The sequence below is a fragment of the Sus scrofa genome, chromosome 1 (assembly GCF_000003025.6).
Source record: "Sus scrofa isolate TJ Tabasco breed Duroc chromosome 1, Sscrofa11.1, whole genome shotgun sequence".
Taxonomy (NCBI): domain Eukaryota; kingdom Metazoa; phylum Chordata; class Mammalia; order Artiodactyla; family Suidae; genus Sus; species Sus scrofa.
The window spans coordinates 78180061-78199473 of record NC_010443.5 but is presented as its reverse complement, the minus strand read 5'-3'; the positions used below and the strand labels follow the sequence as shown (position 1 = coordinate 78199473).

General features: G+C 38.7%; 1 protein-coding gene across 1 annotated transcript in view; it reads left to right on the top strand.

Moving 5' to 3' along the window:
- Positions 1 to 19413, top strand: part of LAMA4 (laminin subunit alpha 4) — a 152575-nt gene that overhangs the window by 25091 nt on the left and 108071 nt on the right. Inside the window, 1 exon segment of the mRNA XM_013992761.2 lies at positions 12737 to 12838. Within this exon segment, the coding sequence (XP_013848215.2) occupies positions 12737 to 12838 (102 nt within the window).

Here is a 19413-nt window from a genome sequence, read left to right as displayed (position 1 = left end):
CAGATGTAAGCTTTAACTGAGACAGGCATACAGACACGTGAAAGGCTTCCACATGGGATGAGGTAACTACTAGCTGTATGATGAAAAACAAAGGAAGAACAAATTAAGTAAGGAATGTTCTTCTGCTTATTTTTTTAACTGTGTGTAATGATAATGGTACATAAAGTGAATAACAAGGAAGTGAGGGAAATTATACACAAGCATCTGAATCTATTGTCAAGACCACATTAGTCACTTCCTAGGGATGATGTTTAGAGACCTCACCAGGTCTAGACATGGAAATCCAATATCCAGCCAACCTGAGGAGGATCTTTTGTTTTTGCTTCTTCTTTTCTTCAGTTCTCTTTCTTTCTTTCATGAGCATTTGTATCCCCTCCACGTATCTTAAGACATAAAATACTGCAAATATAGTTAAGCCCATAAATCCTCAATCTCATTCCTCTCCTTTACCCTTAAATTGCCTGATTTCTTAGGTTCCCATTTATTTCTTATGCTTTTCTTTATATTCATGCTTCCCCATACAATGTGCCTCATAGAATTATTCTGTATATTTTAAATGCAAGATAAATATTGTACCATTTCTTTTCTGCAGCTGGTTTTTTCCCCTAATATTATTTTTTTAAAGATTCATTCATGATTAGAAGGCTTCACTTGTGAGATTTGCCAAATTGCTCTCCAAGTTTTTTTACATGATTTGCCCTCGTTCAGTTCATTCTTTATAGATTCAAATCTATTTCTTTCAACTAATATATTTTCAGAGTCTATTTGCTATTTGTTAATCACTCTGGTGGGTGATAAGGATTCAGAGATGAATAAGACACTATCCCTGTTCTCAAGGAGCTCTCAGTGATTTCAGGGAGGCTGGAGTGGAAAATAAAGCCTGTAATAGCATGTTGCATATGCTCTAATGTGTGTGCAGAGAAAAGCACCTAAGTCCAAGACCAAGGAGAGGATTGATAGGTGATGGAGGAAGACACCCCAAGACACTTTCCACAATACATGCAAAGTCAAGGTGGTCAAGAGGATGGTATATTGGGGGGAGGAGGGGAATATGTAATTTAATTAAGGCAGAAGGATCCAAGTTGAACCTGAAGAGATATAGTTAGGATTGTATTGTGAAATAGGAGCCCTGTATGTCATGCTGAGGAATTTTACTTACTCATGTATCCAGTGAAGGAAGAGCCACTGGGAGGTGTGAAGCAGAAAAGTAGTATGATAAGATTTTTTTAAAAATTAATTCTGGTAATAAAGAATGGACTGGAAGGGAGAAAGCCCATGACCAAGAGAGTAGAGTGAAGGTAATTATGATAATGCAGAAGAAAAATGCTAAGATTCTGAACTAACCGGTGGTATTCAGAACAAGGAGGAGAGTCATCTTGGTAAATTGTTCAGAAGAAGAGTGTAAACTCTGTGAAGTAAGTGTATAAGGGTGACATGAGGTGGGATCACTCTCACTCAGGTGGAGGCAATAAGGGGTGCATACAGAGAATTTTAAAATAATTAATAAAACTTACTAAACCACAGTCTGCTTTTTATTAGCACTGTGTGCCAGCAATTCTAAACAATGTCAATGACAAAACTCTCCTCCCTGACAAGTCTTTTGTTGTCTAAGTTCTAAGGAGCTGCTCTGGTAACTGTTGAGTTTAAATAATATGACAAATACATAACCTTCAAGTTAGCACATTCCAATTACTTAACCTTGATAAACATTGTATTCTACCCAGAAATCAATACAGAGATCATCCAGTCCTACAGTCCACACCAATACAGATAGAGATATTCATTCAGAGAGTAAATTATAACTGTCCAGAATTGTGTAAGGTTGTTTCTAACTTGAGACTCTAACCTCTGTGGTACTTCATCTACCTCCATTTAAACCATAGATTTTAAACAAACAATGATAGCGTAGTACTTGTAAAAAAAAAAAAAAAAGACGGAGAGAGATAAAATGTGAGTACTTAAACTTTGTCATTCTCTATGCAAACCATTCTCAGATCCTTCTAGAGTTCACTCTTTTGGAAGCATTTCCCAAAACTATGTTAATGCAAAATACATTCATGTGACTTAAAAATATGAATCCATTACTTTTTCCTTTTATGTTCCATAATTTTTATCAGTAACTGAGATATAAAGAGGAAAACCAATTGAAGAGAGATTATAATAAGGTCAGTCTAGACATACATTTAATTCCAATTGTCTATAGAATTGAAGGTATCTTGTCTAACAAGCACTTGAAAGCAAGGGCGTGGTATAAAAGAGTGAGATCGGGGTTATGTAAAGAGATTTGGGAGTTACTGGTATACAGATGGAGGACAAAACTGTGGGAGAAGTTGATCTCACCCAACAGAAGTGTGTAGATAGTAAAGAGGGACACAGAGTTTATCTTGGGCAACATCAACAATGCAGAGAGAGCAGAGGAAGAGGAATTACCTTCCTTCCTTCTCAACAGCCCCCACCCCCACCCCACCCCCAGATACTGAGAAAGATAGGCAGGAGAAAAATCCAAAGAGGGAGTTGTCCTGGAAATAGCAGAGAGAATTTCAAGGAGAGAATTTCAAAAATGCTAAGTACTGAAGTAAGAACAGGTAAGATTGGAAAAGCAAAGCCACAAAGACATCACCCGACAGTTCAGTCAGGACAATTTCACTAGCACAATGAAGCAGAAACAGATGGTAGACAGAAGCATAGGTTGTCAAGAAGGAAGCAGAGCCCATGTAACTGAGTTTTCGCTCACCAAGCCTAGCTGGGCAAGAATGGAGGAAAATGAAGGAGAGGCAGAGCTGAGGGAAGGTGTTCTGGGGGAAGAAGTCAGGGCTCATCTAACATGTCTAACAGGACCAGCACCTAATTGTACCCTGCCTCTCCTCACCTCTGTGGGTGCAAAGAGATGAGTGGCATGGCAAGGAGAGGCTAGATGATGGAACAAAGCCTTCAGGTCACAAGTATGTGGGTCCCAGGGCACAGATAGAAGGCTAGTCCTTCCCCAGAAGAGGAGCACTACCTCCTCTGAGGTGGGCAGAGACAGACATTAGGGTGAGTCAAGATAAAGATGAATTTTGAGAAAGAGAAGAGAGATACATGGTATGAAATTTTCTACCCAATTACCTCCATTTTCTCATTGAAAAAGGAACAATTAGCTCCTGAGAATAAATGGATATAGTAGAGGTTTGGGGTACACTTCTCCTTTTCTACTTATTCACTATAGCATTTCTTCAGTGATGTATAAACCCATGAGGAAGAACATAAAGAATGCTAGGTCCTGCCAGTCATGTTCTGCTTTGCATCCTGAGTGGTCCAGTGTGAAGGTAGCAATGAGGTACACAGGGCACCTTAAGACAGAAGCAGGTACATCTACCAGCAACAGAAGCTGATGGAACAACCCAACAAGGGAACTTGCCCAAGAAGCACTGCTGCCTCCCCTGGGCGTGATGAACAGAAGTCATAATGATTTTATAGACAATTAAACTTCCCAACTTCTTGTAAAAAGTAAAGGCAGGAGTTCCCGTCATGGCGCAGTGGTTAACGAATCCGACTAGGAACCATGAGGTTGCGGGTTCGGTCCCTGCTCTTGCTCAGTGGGTTAACGATCCGGCGTTGCCGTGAGCTGTGGTGTAGGTTGCAGACGCGGCTCGGATCCCGCGTTGCTGTGGCTCTGGCGTAGGCCGGGGGCTACAGCTCCGATTCAACCCCTAGCCTGGGAACCTCCATATGCGCGGGAGCGGCCCAAGAAATAGCAACAACAACAACAACAACAAAAGACAAAAAGACAAAAAAAAAAAAAAAAAAAAAGTAAAGGCAATTTAGGTAGACATTTGCAAACGTGGGCTATTAAATGGTAAGGATCAAATTGGAGTACCTATAAAGAGCACTTAACTCAGTGCCTGGTGTCTATTAATAAATGTTAGTTGTTGTTATTCACAAAAACCAGTAGAAGAGGACAGACATGCCTGTCATCTCACAACACTGATTCCTACTAAGTGGTTAAGGAGTCATATCAAAATCCCCTAGACCCTGTAATTGTGAAGTCATTTCTCTCTCCTTGTTCTTAAGGCTAGCCGTTGTGGTCCGCATCTCTTCCTTTCTTGGAAATGTGTCCATGGCATTTGCCCTAGTAAATTAAATAAAACTGAGTCAGTTTTCAGATATACATAAAAAAAAATAATCTGGCAGAGGCTATGTTTTGTAACCATAGCTTGGAAGGCAAGGAGTGAAAAGCACAAGCCAATTATATGAGCAATGTGAGGAGGACCCAGAGCAGAAAGCCAGATGTTAGCAGATTTTTTTTTTTTTTAAAGAAAAACTGAAGGAAAAAAGGCACTGCTAAAGCCTCCTTATGTTTTATAAGTGGCAATCAGTACTATAAATAGGCAACTTAAGTGTCTTAAGTAACTTTTCAAGGAGAAAATTAAAGAAATTTATCAGTATTTCAGTATTAATGAACATAATCATCCTCCAGTTCAACACTTCAAAAGGAAAATCTTTATGGCTTTAGGGCTCTAAACTTTCCTCCTTTGATCTTTTAGTTTTACAACTAAAGAGAGCTATTTATTAGCAAGCATGGTAAGCATTTCATCGTAGCCTGATTCTGTTGGTATCTATGAGTCCAAATAAGCATCTGATCAAGTGCAGGGTTTAGGGAACAGTTATTTGAGACCTTTGAGTAGAGCACTGGTTTCCACAACCAAGAGAATACCCAGAAGACCTATAAAGAGTGCTGAGGAATAGCCACATAAATGCCACCATAAAAATCTCTCCACTCTACAAAATTAAAGGTCCTGCCTTAACTGTGGACAAGATACTAGCGCTGTGCTCCTCAGAATTCCTTGGGGCCTAAATCATTGACTCTAGTTTATTTGGTGATTAAATTGAGGGCTGGAGTGTTTTGCAAGCTTGCCAAGGCATGGCAGATATTCTCCAAAGCAATGAGCACAAAGGTGGCTCTAAGAGCCAACTAGGAGAAACCATCATCACAGTTAGTGTTCGGCTGATACGCTTGCTTTATTATGCCAATCCTGAGAATAAATACCTTTGAAAAGGATAAACCCCTGAGGAATGTTGAAACCACTTTCGTAATCAAGCTATGGTGAAATCACTGTCAAAATCTAAAAATTAACTTCGACTATTGAAATGTGGGGAATTTCAATTACGCAAACAAGAGATTAAAGAGACCCAAGGGAGATACGTGGGTAATTCTCTCTATATTCAAGTAAAATCAGTCAAGGAGCCAACTTCTTGCTAACTGTAACCCACTGCATAATGTGTTTAACTTATTTTGGCAGTTTCATTATAGCTTTTTATAAGAACAATCAGAACATATTAAGCCCTACTTGAAAAAATAGAGAAGCAAAAGTTTCAATAGCTTAATTTGGGCTGCTTTCCATCCCAGATACTTTATCTTTTATTTTTATATACACAGAAAAAACAGCACGTGAGATCCTACTCATGTAATAAATTCATATGTTCTCAGAAGTCACTCTTCCCCAGCAAAGCCAAGACTGATACTTTTAAATAGATTAAATTGAACTACTAGTTTCTGTTAGAAGGTACTTAAATACTCTCTGATTCTTAATTCTGCCCAAGTTTTAAGCAGATGGAAGTCAGCACTTTGCAAAACCCAGGATTCAATAAAGGCACAAAGCTTTATTTCCTAAATGAGCATAATATTCAATCTTAAGGTGACTCATACTAAAACAAAACAAAACAAAACAAAACAAACCTGAATTCTCTAAAACTGAGAGCTGAAATCATCGTTGCCTGGAAACAGAGAAAAAGTGGATTCATTATACCCATACAAAAACCTAAGCAGAAAGATAATTGAATGTGGGCTATTAAATTTCAAGAATACCAATTTAGAAGGCAGCAATGACTCTGGATCAAGTGAATGAATTCAGAGAGAGATGTTTTTAAGCTTTCCACATTGAGCGTTAGTAAATTAAAGCAAAAGTTGATGAATCAAAATTCTAGAAGTTTAATTCAGAAAGCAAGACCAGTCAATATTTGTAAAATGTTTATAGATCTTTGGTCGAAGACACAATGTCAATATCTATTCCAAGTATAGGTCAAATCTCATTAGGCACCAGGGCTAAGGAGTGTGCTCTTTGTAATGGAATTTTATTATAATTAATTTATTATTGCTTGTTAGACTGAAGATTAGACTGTTTCTCTCTGAGACATCAAGTACCTACCTAGATAATGTGTCTCTCACACCCTCAGATGACAACTTCAGGCCCCTCCTAGGTCTGGTCAATTTTTGCCATTGTTAATTTATTTCAATGGGTGCTTGGGGACCTCAGATTCCTAGAGAATGCTGTCAGAGCATTTAAATTATTTAGTCAATTAGGCTTTTCAGCAGAAATTCTGATGGTCCTGGAGATTCAGTATCTATGCAAAAGTAGTGGCTTATGGCCAATTAACTGGCTCCTAAGTGACAATATTTGGAAAACACAGGGAGATTTTTGCAAGTTTTCAACCTAAAATGGTATTATGTAGCTTGGTCCTCATTTTGTTTAACAACTCCAAGAGACTTTTAGAAGTTTGCCACACCCAGAGGATGCAGACTGAACTATACTTCAGAAAGGCCAGATTTAAGAATTTTAAGGAATTCCCTGGTGCCCTCTCGGGTTAAGGATCCAGCATTGTCACTGCTGTGGTCCAGGTCACTGCTATGGCACGGGTTTGATCCCTGACCCAGGAACTTCTGCATGCTGTGGGCATAGCCAAAAGAGAAAAAAAAAGAATTTTAAGAAAGTTTAAAACATACTTTGTACAAGGACGGTATTATCGGTTTAAGTCTAGTGTTCTCAGGAGGACTTCAAATGAGGATAAAAATCACCAATCAGCTGTATAAATGTGATCCCCTTTTGTTAAGAAGCACTCTGATTTTTATCTAATGAAATAATTAATATTGTGATTATATGATAGACCTCTGGATATCAACATGTACATACTCTCATTCCCAGTTCTTTTAAACAGCAGTGGCACGTGGATATACCACACTAGTTTCCTCCTGGATTCCACCTAGTTCTAATTTCTATGAATATAAAATTAGTCATATACATTGATTTTTACTACAAGCCAGACATCACACTAATCACAAAGTAAGCAAATGGCAATTTTCATTCTTATTCTTCAAAGGCAGAAGGAAATGTTATTGATTAATCCAATCTCAGTATCAGAACAGGCTGAAAGCTATACTAAGAGTGGTTTAATGATGGAAAGCTGTAAAAGGTCTACAAATGATGTGGTGAAAAGCACTTGGGCAAAATGACAATGCGGCTGAAATAAGCTGTTTAAAAAGTAAATATTCTTATTCAACAGTATTCATATATTACTAGCTTTATGTATTTTCAAGTATGTATATACTTTTAAAAATTTTTTCTGGGGTTTAAAGGAGATATTTTTATAGTTTTTATAAATTTCATACTGCTTGGGATTGTTTATAACAGCAAAAAATTGGAAATAACGTAAATGCCCAACAAGAATGGTTGGTTACTATATATTAATGGTGACTAAAAGCTCAAACCTGGGAGTTGAAGGATCTAATTTCTGGGTCCACCATTTCTTATCTGTTGCACTTGGTCTGGGAAACAATCTCTGTAGGCCACAAGGACCTCATCTGCAAAATGAGGGAAATATAACCTACTACTTTGGACTAAAGTGGGGTAGAAATTCAAGAACTATACAACATGACCAATGCAGTGACTTATGCGTGTAGATATTTATGTTCAATTAATTAAAATGTCAATTAAACAAGTTTTCTAAACTTTAATTACTTGCGAGGAACAGCATGGTACAGTAGAGAAACAAGACTTGAATCAGTCTGAACCGCTTATATACCTATGTGACAGTGGATATATTTCTAATCTTCTCTCACCCTCAGTTTGTTCATTTCTAAAATGGAGGTAGTTATACCTGATTCACAAAGTTGTTGTGAAGAGCAGATACCATAACATGGATAAAGTACTTCTCACAATATTTGGTACATATACTCTCAGTAGATGGTAACCATATTATAATAATCATCATCATTATTGTCATTATTATCCTCATTATTGTCAGTAATTTTTTAAAGGTTGTGGCACCAAAAACAAAATCCCTGAGTGCTAAGTCACCCACCCACATGTTTATAAAGTTGTCTGCTGTAGGTCAGTCTTATATGGGCAAGAGAATTCAGGGTGGCATCCAAAAACTGATCATAACATTTCTTCTCTTGCTTAGAAACACAGACACACACACATACACATAAGTGTATTTTTGTTTAGTAAATTATGGAGAATATTCCAAAAGAAAAGCAAAGAGACATTATTTTCTTTGTGAGAAGACTATTCAGCTTCCATAGCCTCTAACTAGCACAAATCTTAATGTTACTTAGAGAAAAGATGGTTAACCAGGAACAAAACTAAAAAAGAGCCACTTTTTTTTCTTTTTTCTTTTTTTGCTTTTTAGGGCCCCTCCTACGGCATATGGAAGTTCCTAGGCTAGGGGTCAAGTTGGAGCTGCAGCTGCCAGTCTACACCACAGCCATATCACCAAGGGATCTGAGCCGCATATGCGATCTACGCCACAGCTCACAGCAATGCCAGATCTTTAACCCACTGAGCAAGGCCAGGGATCGAACCATCGTCCTCATGGATACTAGTCAGATTTATTATCCTTGAGCCACAACGCGAACTCCCCAGAACAGCCACAGTTTCATTCTTGAAAATATCTACCTTTTAATATTATGGCAAAGGTCAATTTTGTCAGTTCCTATAGAATTTCAACGAGAGATTCATCAAAAATTAATAGAACTTTCTGGAAAAAATGATGAAATGTTTTTACATAAAAGAAACAACTTTAATCAGCTGTTCCTGAGGATATTCAAACTTTTCTCGAACACTGAACAATTCAATATTCCAAGGAGTAGGTCTACAACACAAAAGCCAAGATATCCAGTGCATGGACTCTAGCAATGGCATCAGAAGCTCTCCTTGCCTCGGGCTTCCATTATCTTTTATGTGAATTTTAAAATGCTGCCTCCCCTCTGGATAGATGAATTAGAAAATATAATCCTTTCGGGTGTACAAAACCCAGCAAGAACATAGTCAGCCAGGCTTCCAACCCCCTCTGCCCTCTCGGCCAAAGGCCAAATGACTGTTGCATACAACCCTGTCCCTGCCTCCCTTCTTTTCCCCTCTCCCACAGTATCAGAGACCTAAGCCAAGTCATCCTTCACAAAAGGTCAGAGCCTAATACACTGAGGAGCGTAGATATGGATTATGACAAGTTCTCAGAGTGAATTCTCCTCCTAAACTTGGCATAATATAAAGATTTCATCTTATACACAGTCCAGTCTAGGCAGTGGCTGCCTGGTCTGTGTTGAGAAAGACTAGAGACCCTACCCAGCCCTAGCAGAGAGTGATAAGTGGATGAGCAGTATAACCACTGGTTTCCAAGAGCACATATGCCTCAGATGTCTTACCCTGGTCCAAACCATTCAAATCACAAGCATTCATTAAGTAATGGACATGTACAAGGCTCTGTGAAAGGTGCTTTAAAGCCATCCTTCCAAACCTGGTCTCATACTGGAATCATTATGGGTTTTTTTGTTGTTGTTGTTGTTGTTTTTTTTTTTAAATTTGGATCCCTGAAACTAACACAATATTGTAAATCAACTATACCTCAATTTTTAAAAAAATACTAAACATTTTTAAAAAAGCAGATCCCCTCAAAATTTTTCAGTAAACCTAAAACCATTCTAACATTTAAAAAAAAAAACTTCCAATTTTTTTTTCTCTATATTGTGACAATTTTATTTTTGTTTTTAAAAAATGAGCCTCAATTTAGCCAGGGCTTTGGAGACCTGAGTGGTTAGCCACTGTCATATTTAAAATGACACATTTTTTTCAGGCCAAAATCTTGATTTTCTTTGTCTTCTTCAGAAGAAAGAGCTGCAAGAAAGCCTGAAAGATTGGAGTTAATAATCAATTTAAAACATCCTTATTGAACCTTGATTCCTTGGGCCAGAAGAAGGTCTTTACTGTAATTGATGGTACAAGTGGTTCTTCTCATATACTCTTTCCAGGCACCACTACCAGACTCTCTGCCACCACCAGTGTGCTCTTCTCTCCCAAATGCACCTCCAATCTCAGTCCCCCTTACTGGAACTCATAAAAACAAAGACCAGAATGGCGGTTATAGGGGCTGTGAGTGGAGGGGGGAAATGGGGAGAGGTTGGTCAAAAAGTATAAACTTCCAGTTATAAGATTAACAAATTCTGGGTAACTAATGTAGAGCACCTTGATTACAGTTAATAATACTGTATTTATACATTTGAGAGTTGCTAGGAGAGTAAATAAATCTTACATGTTCTCACCACAAAAAAAAAGTAATTATGTGACATGATGGAGATGTTGGCTAATGCTATGGTGGTAATCATTTTGCAATATGTAGGTGGTAATCATTCTGCAATATGTAGGCAATAGATATGTATATCAAATCAATATGTTGTACCCCTGAAACTTATACAACGTTATATGTCAATTATATTTCAACAAGGCTGGAGCGGAGAGTTAATTAAAATCATTTTTAAAATACAGTATTTGTTTTATAAAAAATGTAGATTCTTTGGCTTCACCTATCAGAAGTACTGAATCAGGAGTTCCCGTCATGGCGCAGTGGTTAACGAATCCGACTAGGAACCATGAGGTTGCGGGTTCGGTCCCTGCCCTTGCTCAGTGGGTTAACGATCAGGCGTTGCCGTGAGCTGTGGTGTAGGTTGCAGATGCGGCTCGGATCCCGAGTTGCTGTGGCTCTGGTGTAGGCCGGTGGCTGCAGCTCCGATTCACCCCTGGCCTGGGAATCTCCATATGCCGTGGGAGCAGCCCAAGAAATAGCAAAAAGACAAAAAAAAAAAAAAAAAAAAAAAAAAGTACTGAATCATAAGCGCCCCAAATCAGCTGTCTGTAACTTGGTTAGTTAGCGGACTCAGAAACCACTGGTTTGGAGGCTCCTGAGGTAATTAATTACAAAGTCTCTCCCAACTCAGATCCTCTCCTCTTATAAATAAAACCTCCCTGATTGTCAAACTGCAGGATGAAACACATTCATAGGTCTTAAATCAGTGTTATGTCTTAGGACCAGGATATTATTTTTAAATAATATAGAATAGAGAAGTTTAAAGTAAATGACACACGGTAAGATTAATTACTGTTATGTGAGGGTTTTTTTTGGTTTCTGCGAATTCTTTTTTCTGTGTACTGCATCACAATGAAAAGATGTATTTTTTTATATTTTGAAATACAAGTCAAAAACATGAAAATAGGTGGTCTGAATTAAATGCTTCCTACTGCAGTTTTAGCATGTTTCCCTCTTTTTTGTTCCCTAGTAGAAACAGAAAAAGGCTTACCATCAACAACAAAGTCTTCGTTATAAATTGGTCCCCTCTCTTATTTTCTCCTCACTTAGAAAGATGGAATTTCTTTGCCTTTCCTTCATAGGCAAATGTCATTATTCCCTCCAAAAGAAACGCTTAAAATTTCAGTTTTAGGACTGTAGTGTTTTTATACTGAGAATAATGCCTAGTGATTCTTTGTGGAGAAAGAAAGAAAGAGGAAATGGGTTTGCATAACAGTCTGAAGTACTTCAGCCAGACACAATGAAAAGTTTCCTGGTAGCTAAGATAGTACAAACTACAATGAGTCAATTGGGCAGTAGGGGGTGCGGGCGATGTGAAACCTACTCTGTAAGTTTGTGGAAGCAACCCAGACTTATCTGCCTGGAATTCTTTAGATGTAAATCTGTCTGGTAGGTAAGGAGTGGACTTCCAGGCCTATGACCGCATTTCTGCCTCGCAGCATTGAAACATTCCGAAGAAACATAAAATACCTAGCCATATAAGCCCCATGGAATAAACCGGGAACAATCTCACAGTTTCTCAGATGGAGCACGAGTGACATTTGCGGAGGGCAAGTGCAAGCCAGTGTAACATAACCACAACCCACAGCACCTCTGGGTTTAATGATCTCACCACTAGAATGAAGGAAAATAATGTGTCTCAGTTATGAGGAAAAACGAAGTATAGGAACAGCACTCACACAGGACCTGACAAGTGTGGAGTCTCATTAATCTCCTTACCCCTCCCTTTAAAATTTTTGGATTTGAAATAATTTTTTAAGAGTTCAAGTTTATGAAAGACATATCCCTAAGTTGTCCTGCCCCAGCCAATGATTTCCAAACCCTAGGTCTTTATTCACAAAGAGCGTGGCGCAGCGCCTCATCCTGACTAAACATCGTGGTTTGGTTTGGTGTGTGTATTGTTTCGCATTGGAAGAAATCAGGAGATTTCTTCCCCCTTTACTGTTACCTAAGATTCTCTTATTCTTCTTCATAAAGACCAACGGTGTCAACTCGGCTCCAGCTGTCCCAACACGTTCACGTGGCGCCGGCTCGGACAAGAGGCAGTAGCAGGGTGGGGTAGGCGGACGGCAGGGCATCGCGAGATTTGGGCGCCATTTGTTCTCACCTGGGATTGGGTCCTTTCGTGCTGAGCGAGGTGCCGGGGCTGCGCTGTCAAAAAAGATAAGTAACTGAGAAAACTGGATAGCCATCGCTGAATGGTAGTGTAAATAGGTCACTTTAGTAGGTTCTGTAAGGAAATAGTTGGCTGGTTTACTAATCAGCACCTATTACTTTTCTCAGATTTTGGCCAAAATTGATCCTTCTGATCATGAAAATGCTTTTGTTTTGTCTGTTTCAGAAATGCGGTGCCGGATTCTTTCTCGCCCAGTCGGGAGAATGTTTGCCCTGTGACTGTAATGGTAATTCCAACGAGTGCTTGGATGGCTCTGGACTCTGTGTGGTAAGCAGGGGCCATCTATCCCTTTTCACGTTTCACTGAACCTTTGCACCTTGAGAGGGGATAAAATATTCTTCGTGGACCTTGGCGCTACCTAGGAGCAAACTGCTAATCAAGCTTTCTTTTTACCATTCACCTTTTCCTGCAAAACACCGCATATAAACTGCTTGAGATTTTAAGTGGCCGCCAAGGTGTATGTCTGAATGTGCACGTGTCCCTTGCGGTCACTGCCTCACCGCCCTCGGCAGCTGGTTTCCTGCTCTCATCGGTGATGGGCTTGAAAATAATACGCAGAGGAGGAAATCATCTATCCAGATTCCCCTGTAATGGTATAGTTTGCCATATGTTTGGCTTCTCTCCACATAACCCAGAGAGTAAAACAGTTGTTTCATAACCTATTTTTACAACTTAAGATAGTCAGGTCTATAGATCAAAATTTGTCTCAAATAATACAGGTTTGAACCAAGTACCTAAGAAAAATGAAAGCTTTGGCATTGTGGTCTTTATAACTCTGTGTTCAAGCCCCCGAAGACTTTTTTCCTTAACAGGGATAAATTCTCCAATAGACTGTTCTTCAGGGAAACATGAAACATGATAGAGATTTATGAAGGAGACTGAGAAGCCTTTTAGCAAAAAAAAGTACTTGCTACATATTTCCAATTTTCACTGAAGGGACTGACAACCTAGTGAAAATGGGGATTGAAATATTTACCAGAAGTGACTTCAGTAGAAGTCATAGGAGGCATTTTTAAAGACTTATGCCCTAAGATCATGTTTTCCTTCACGAGTCATACAACACAGCAGGAGAAGTAGATTATTCTAGTTCCTACAAGCAAAAGACTTCCCAAAACTGCAGGAGTATTTTTGCAAGAGCTGCAAGAATACTTAATTAAATATACCTATCTACCTTAAATTAGCATAATTCTCCATATTAAGCAGATAATTTTGATTATAAGTGATCTTCATGGTGTACACATGAAGGTGTTATTTTACTCTTGCATTACCTTAAGATGAAAAATAGAATGTTTTCATTTATTTCAAACCAGTTGCCAATTTTCTAGGAGCAGAGAGAATTAAGTGGGGAACACTAAACATTGCTAACTCTTTATAGTGTTTGTTTAGTCCTGGCATTTCTGTTTTCCCCCTTTCTCCATCTTCTTAAATAACTGTTACATCCAGGATATCCTCTGTAGCAGTGTAGGCACCCGCAGCTGCCAAAGTCTACCCCTTTCTAATGCTTCCATCTCCGGTTTCCTGTTATTTTAATCCCAGTGACATTTGAAAAGAAAATTCCATGGATGCACTTGAACTAGTAATGTACATCTCTGATAATTTGACCAATTAAAGCCTCTTTGTTACCTGGTTTATTTAAATATAAGGCAATAGGGACTGGTCAGTCACTAAGATGGCATATGGCATATGAAATAAATTGAAGGAAAGAAAGGTCCCTCCTGCTTGTGCCTATGGAGAACTATGACATAAGCCACTCTTCTTTACAGTGACCTTTTCAGAATAGTAGCTGTCATGGTTTTATCTTTGACCTGGACTTGAGCTTCTGAAGAGGCCAGTCATAGCATAATTCCTTCATAGTTCCTGGGGCATGCATACAAGATTCTAATAAAATTTTAGGGTTGGGCTAGGGTGTAAGTATTTATATGAACACTCGATCTTCCTACAATTACTTTGTTCCAAGATAGAATATTAAACAAAAAGAAAAGAAACAGACATCTTACTTATTCTGAGTGGTCCCCCTACTTCACCCTATCCAGAGGGAAATAATGGTTTTTCCCCGATTAAAGTAATACATGTTCAAAGTAAAAATAACAATAATGCACATATATACTATACATGAATTCAAAGTGAAAATCACCCATAGTCTTATCCCCAAGAGCTAAACTATAGATATATTCCTATAAATTTAATTTAGAAAGACCAAAAAAAGGTGAAATTTGTATTTGGTTAAATGTAAGTGAGGGAGCGAAAGGGGCTTGCCAATATGGAAAAACTATTTTGTTACTTAGTTTGGCAAATATGTTGTCTGTGGTGTCACACCGAAATAAAATATTATTCTGGTGCCTTTGACGTCCCTATTCTGGCCCACTTTGTTTTCAGCTCTGCCCCATAGCCCCAGCTCATTCGCAGCTCTCAGAGAGCCAGAGAAGACACAGGGACTCCAAATGGACATTTCCTTGCCGCTCACTATGGGCATCAGTGTTTCAATCAGTTCTTACAGTTTGCCTGGCCTAACTCATTTCTTCCATCTTCCATAAGCAACCAAAAATAAGTGGCCTTCTTTTATTTTTTTTTTTTGTTTTATTTTACTTTTACTTTGAAGGTTTGTCATGCCTATGTCTTATTTTCCCCCAGCTGTTTCTAATTCCTCTTCCATTCCCATGTTCAATTTCAATTTGACTTTATGTTTTACAGACTGATTTTAAGGAACTAAGCCATTTGACAATAAAATATAGAGAATAGACAAAAATTATGCTACCATGTTAGACATACCTAAAAATCTGAGATTTCTTCACAAGAAAAATGCCAGCTCTTCCAGTGCAGAAAGATGGCTAAGTGAAAAGTGGCTTAACTAATGTCCAATATGTATTGGTTGTTTTCCCAAAGGGCCACCTTGTGTCTTATTAGAGCTGGGGTACGTTGGACAGGATTCTCAGTGGAGTGAGCTAGGCAGAGCATTAAAGGCCAGGCCATGCCAGTGGACATGGCAGACTTTAGGAAAGCTCCCAAAGGAGGCATGAGAAAGGAATTAAGGGGTAAAAACAGAGATAGACAGATGGCTGGTGATACGAATGTCTGGTCACTGATATTTTATCCCGGATCCAGACACTAGGAACAAAGAACCAAGAAGAGGCCATGATTAAGGCCAGTTACCAGCTAAAGAACTGGTGCGTTGTCACTGGGAGAAAGCTTGGAGCCCAATGACCAAGCTTTGGGCATTTTTCTGTCTTGAAAAAATATGTCTTGAAGTCTGCTTCCAGCACAGGGCTTTTCAGGTTTCTTTTGATTAAGGATTGGTTTATCCATTAATTTCATTTATCCATTTAATAAACATGCATTTTTTGAGTTCCACCTATGTGCCCAGTACTATTGTAGGATCTGTGTTAAGTGGCTTCCACTGTGGGAGCTGGAGGGCTGTAGGGACAGAACATGTACTTGAAAATGCTTGTGGACATGACTAATGTAATGAAAGTTCAAAATGTGAGGACCATAGGAGCTTCAGAAGCATAGGCAGAAACCCTCATCTGCTCAGTGACAACAAAAGAAAAGCATTAAAAGATTTCAGGGTTGATGCCAGCATTTCAGGAAAAAAAATTAAATCTGAATGAAAATATTCAGATTGAAACCACTAAAAGAACTGCAAAACTGTAATTAAAATCCAAAGAGAAAACTGTCAAGCTTTTAAGTATTCACATCTGGCTGGTGGAAACATGGATGGATTTTTATTTTCTTCTTTTCATTTTACAGTGTACCTGCCCAAATGTTTTACAACAGCCCATAGTAATTTTATAATTAAAAAGATATTGATATTCAGCTGGACTTCTTCCCCACCCTAAGCACAATGAAGAAAGGGATGTAATTCAATATATTGAAGGCTAATGAATGTTTTTATTTCTCTCACAGCCTAATCAAAACTTCATTCAGGAGAGCAAAGATAGTACATCTCTAATTTCTGCAGGCAGTAGCATTTTTCTCATGATTTTCAACCTCTCCTTTATTATGTTTGTAAGGCTGAAACCAACCATTGTAAGTCTCTTTAAGACTAAGCATGTGTGATTGCTATACCAACACCCTCATTTGGTGTCCAAGAACAAGAAGAAATTGAGTAATAATGGAATTACTTTTCCTGTTTTACTTGCAACTGTAAAATTGGTATCTAAATCAAGTGCATTATTCAGTTTTACATTAAAATTTTGACAATTTTCCAATCTGTTGCAAACTTGGAAAAACCCAAATTTTGCTAATAGTGATGGATTTGGTTCCATGCCAGCTAAAGTTTTGAAATAAAGTCATAAGTTACATGTACAAAGGATTCTAAGGATGGATAGCTCAGAGGAGTCCCCCTGCTTTGTCCCTCTAGTTTAAGAATATGAAGGGAACTAAATGCAGATAATAAGTTCTCTATATATTCTTTGTCCTTCTTTTCTCAACCCTGAACACGCTCCTTCTCTCTTAATGAACAGCAACATTCTCCCAATTGCCTGTGCTTAGATGTCTCAGATTCTTCATGCTTCATTAGCTCCCTTTTTCTCTTCACCAGCCTTCAACTGGACACCAAATCCTGCCAATTCAGCCTAGGAGACAGACTCCTTTCTTCCATGCCATCTCACTGCCTTAATTCACACCCACAGCATCTCTCCTGACCACTACTGCGGCTTCCCTACTACTCATTATGCCCTGCCCAGGCTCTCCCTCCCCTAATCTGTCTCACTCACCGGCAATGGAATCATCTTTCAAAAACACAACCTAATCTATGAATCCTCCTTTCTAAAATCTGGAGAAATCAAGGATTTCTACTTCAGCCCTACTGAGCTTCTCACTGCCATCTAAACTGACTCTATACTTTCACACTCTTGTGTCTGAACTGGAATTTCCCTGTTCTCTGGCTAGGATTTCTTGCTTTTTTTTTTTTTTTTTTTTTTTTAATTCTACAACCTATTTATATGAAGTGTCCAGAGTAGGTAAATCTATAGAGAAAGAAAGGAAGTTAGTGGTTGGCAGGGCCTTGGGGGAGGAGAGGAGAGAGGGGAACTGCTAATAGGTACAGGTTTCTGTCTGTGGTGATAAAAAGGTTCTTAGATTTCTTGCTTTTCTTCAAGGTGTTTTTCAAATGCCACCACCTCCATTAAGTCTTCTCCCACTTTCTCAGGAAAAGCTAGACCCTTTCCCTCCTCTGTCCCCATGGCAGGTATGTACTTCATGCACACCATAGTCATAGCACCTAGAACACTGTATTTTTCAGGTTACCTCTGTTTCCTTCACAAGTTACTCACAGTGAGTTACTCAGAGGCAGAAACTAGGTCTTCATCTTAGTAACCATCACAATTCATTGTCTATCATGATATGAGCTTAATCCAGGTTTGTTAAGTGAATGAATAACAAACTAACTTAAAAGAAAAAACATCTAATATTATAATTTGAGACACTGGGGTCCCCTTTACTGCAGTGAAATTCACTGTCTTGTTATGCTGGAAATTCAGGCTTGGGCCCAGTGCTGACTAACTAGCAAACACTGCTACCTACACAAGGTGTTTCCATCTAGATCCTTACTTCTTAAGTATAGTCTAGACCAGAAGCACTGGTGATATTTGGGAGCTTGTCAGAAATGCAGAAATCCAAGCCCTCCCCCAGCACCATGAGTCAGAGTCTGCATTTTCACAAGATTTCCAGAGCATTCTGTGCACACTGGGGTCTGAGAAGCTCTGATCCAGATAGAACAGTGGTTCTCAAACTTTTTTGTTTCTTGAGCCCTTTATACTCACTCATAAGAATCACTCAGGGTGCCACCAAGCTTTTGTTTATGTGGATTATGCCTGTCTACATTTACTGCATTTGAAATTTAAAACTGAAATATTTTAACAATATTTTCTTGTTAATTTATTTTAAAAGAACAATAAAACATTGCATCTTAACATTAATAGTATGTTTTTATAAAATATAGACATATTTTACAAATTGAAGATATGTTTAATATCTGGCTTAATAGAAGGCAGCTGGATCTCATATGTGCTCCTGCATCAATCTGTGGTGTTATCTCCATGTCACATGACCTCAGGAAAACCCCACCTTACCCACATGAGAAATGAGAGTACAAAAGATAAATAAAAACTTAGTATTATTATGAGAATAGTTTTGACCTCCCTGGTCATATTTTGAGAACTACAGGTCTAGATAGACTGGAGTCATGCATAAAGTGTGACCAGTCACACAAAGGCTGACCTGATCCTTTCAAGGCTTTCTTCCCATGATAGACTGGTGCCCAGTCATCCAGCGGCTCCATCTCTCATGTGAAGGAGACACAGCTGGTGCCCAAATGTCATCCCTAACACTTATCTGCAGTCAGTTGTCTAGATGTAGCTTTCTTAACCACCAACCAAAGATTCAGAATGATTTTTTTCATTTTTCAGTGGGGTCAGTTTTATTAAAAAATAAATTCTTCTTCCTACCCCAGCAACAGCTTATTTATTTGTTGTTGTCATTTTTCTTTTATGTTTTTAAATGGTAGAGCAATGAAGGTAAAGGGTATTTGCAATCTCAGAATAAAAGATTTGCAGAGCTAGAAGAAATCTTACATAGTAGAGCCTTGTTTTAAAGAGAATAGAGACTCAGAAAGGTCAAGTTACTTGTTCACAGTTGACCAGCTAGAAAATGAAGGAGCTAGGGAACTCTGTCCCTGCTGCCAGCACTATCCCTGCCAGTCTCCCAGAATGTGCATCAGTTGCCTTTTAGGGAATTTAAAGAAAGCAGATGGAGTCAGTGTTTACACTCTGTGCATTTAAAGGTCATAATGATTTGGTGGCTTTACCCTTGAAGGTAATTGCTCCCTGTAGCTGCCATGGCAGAAG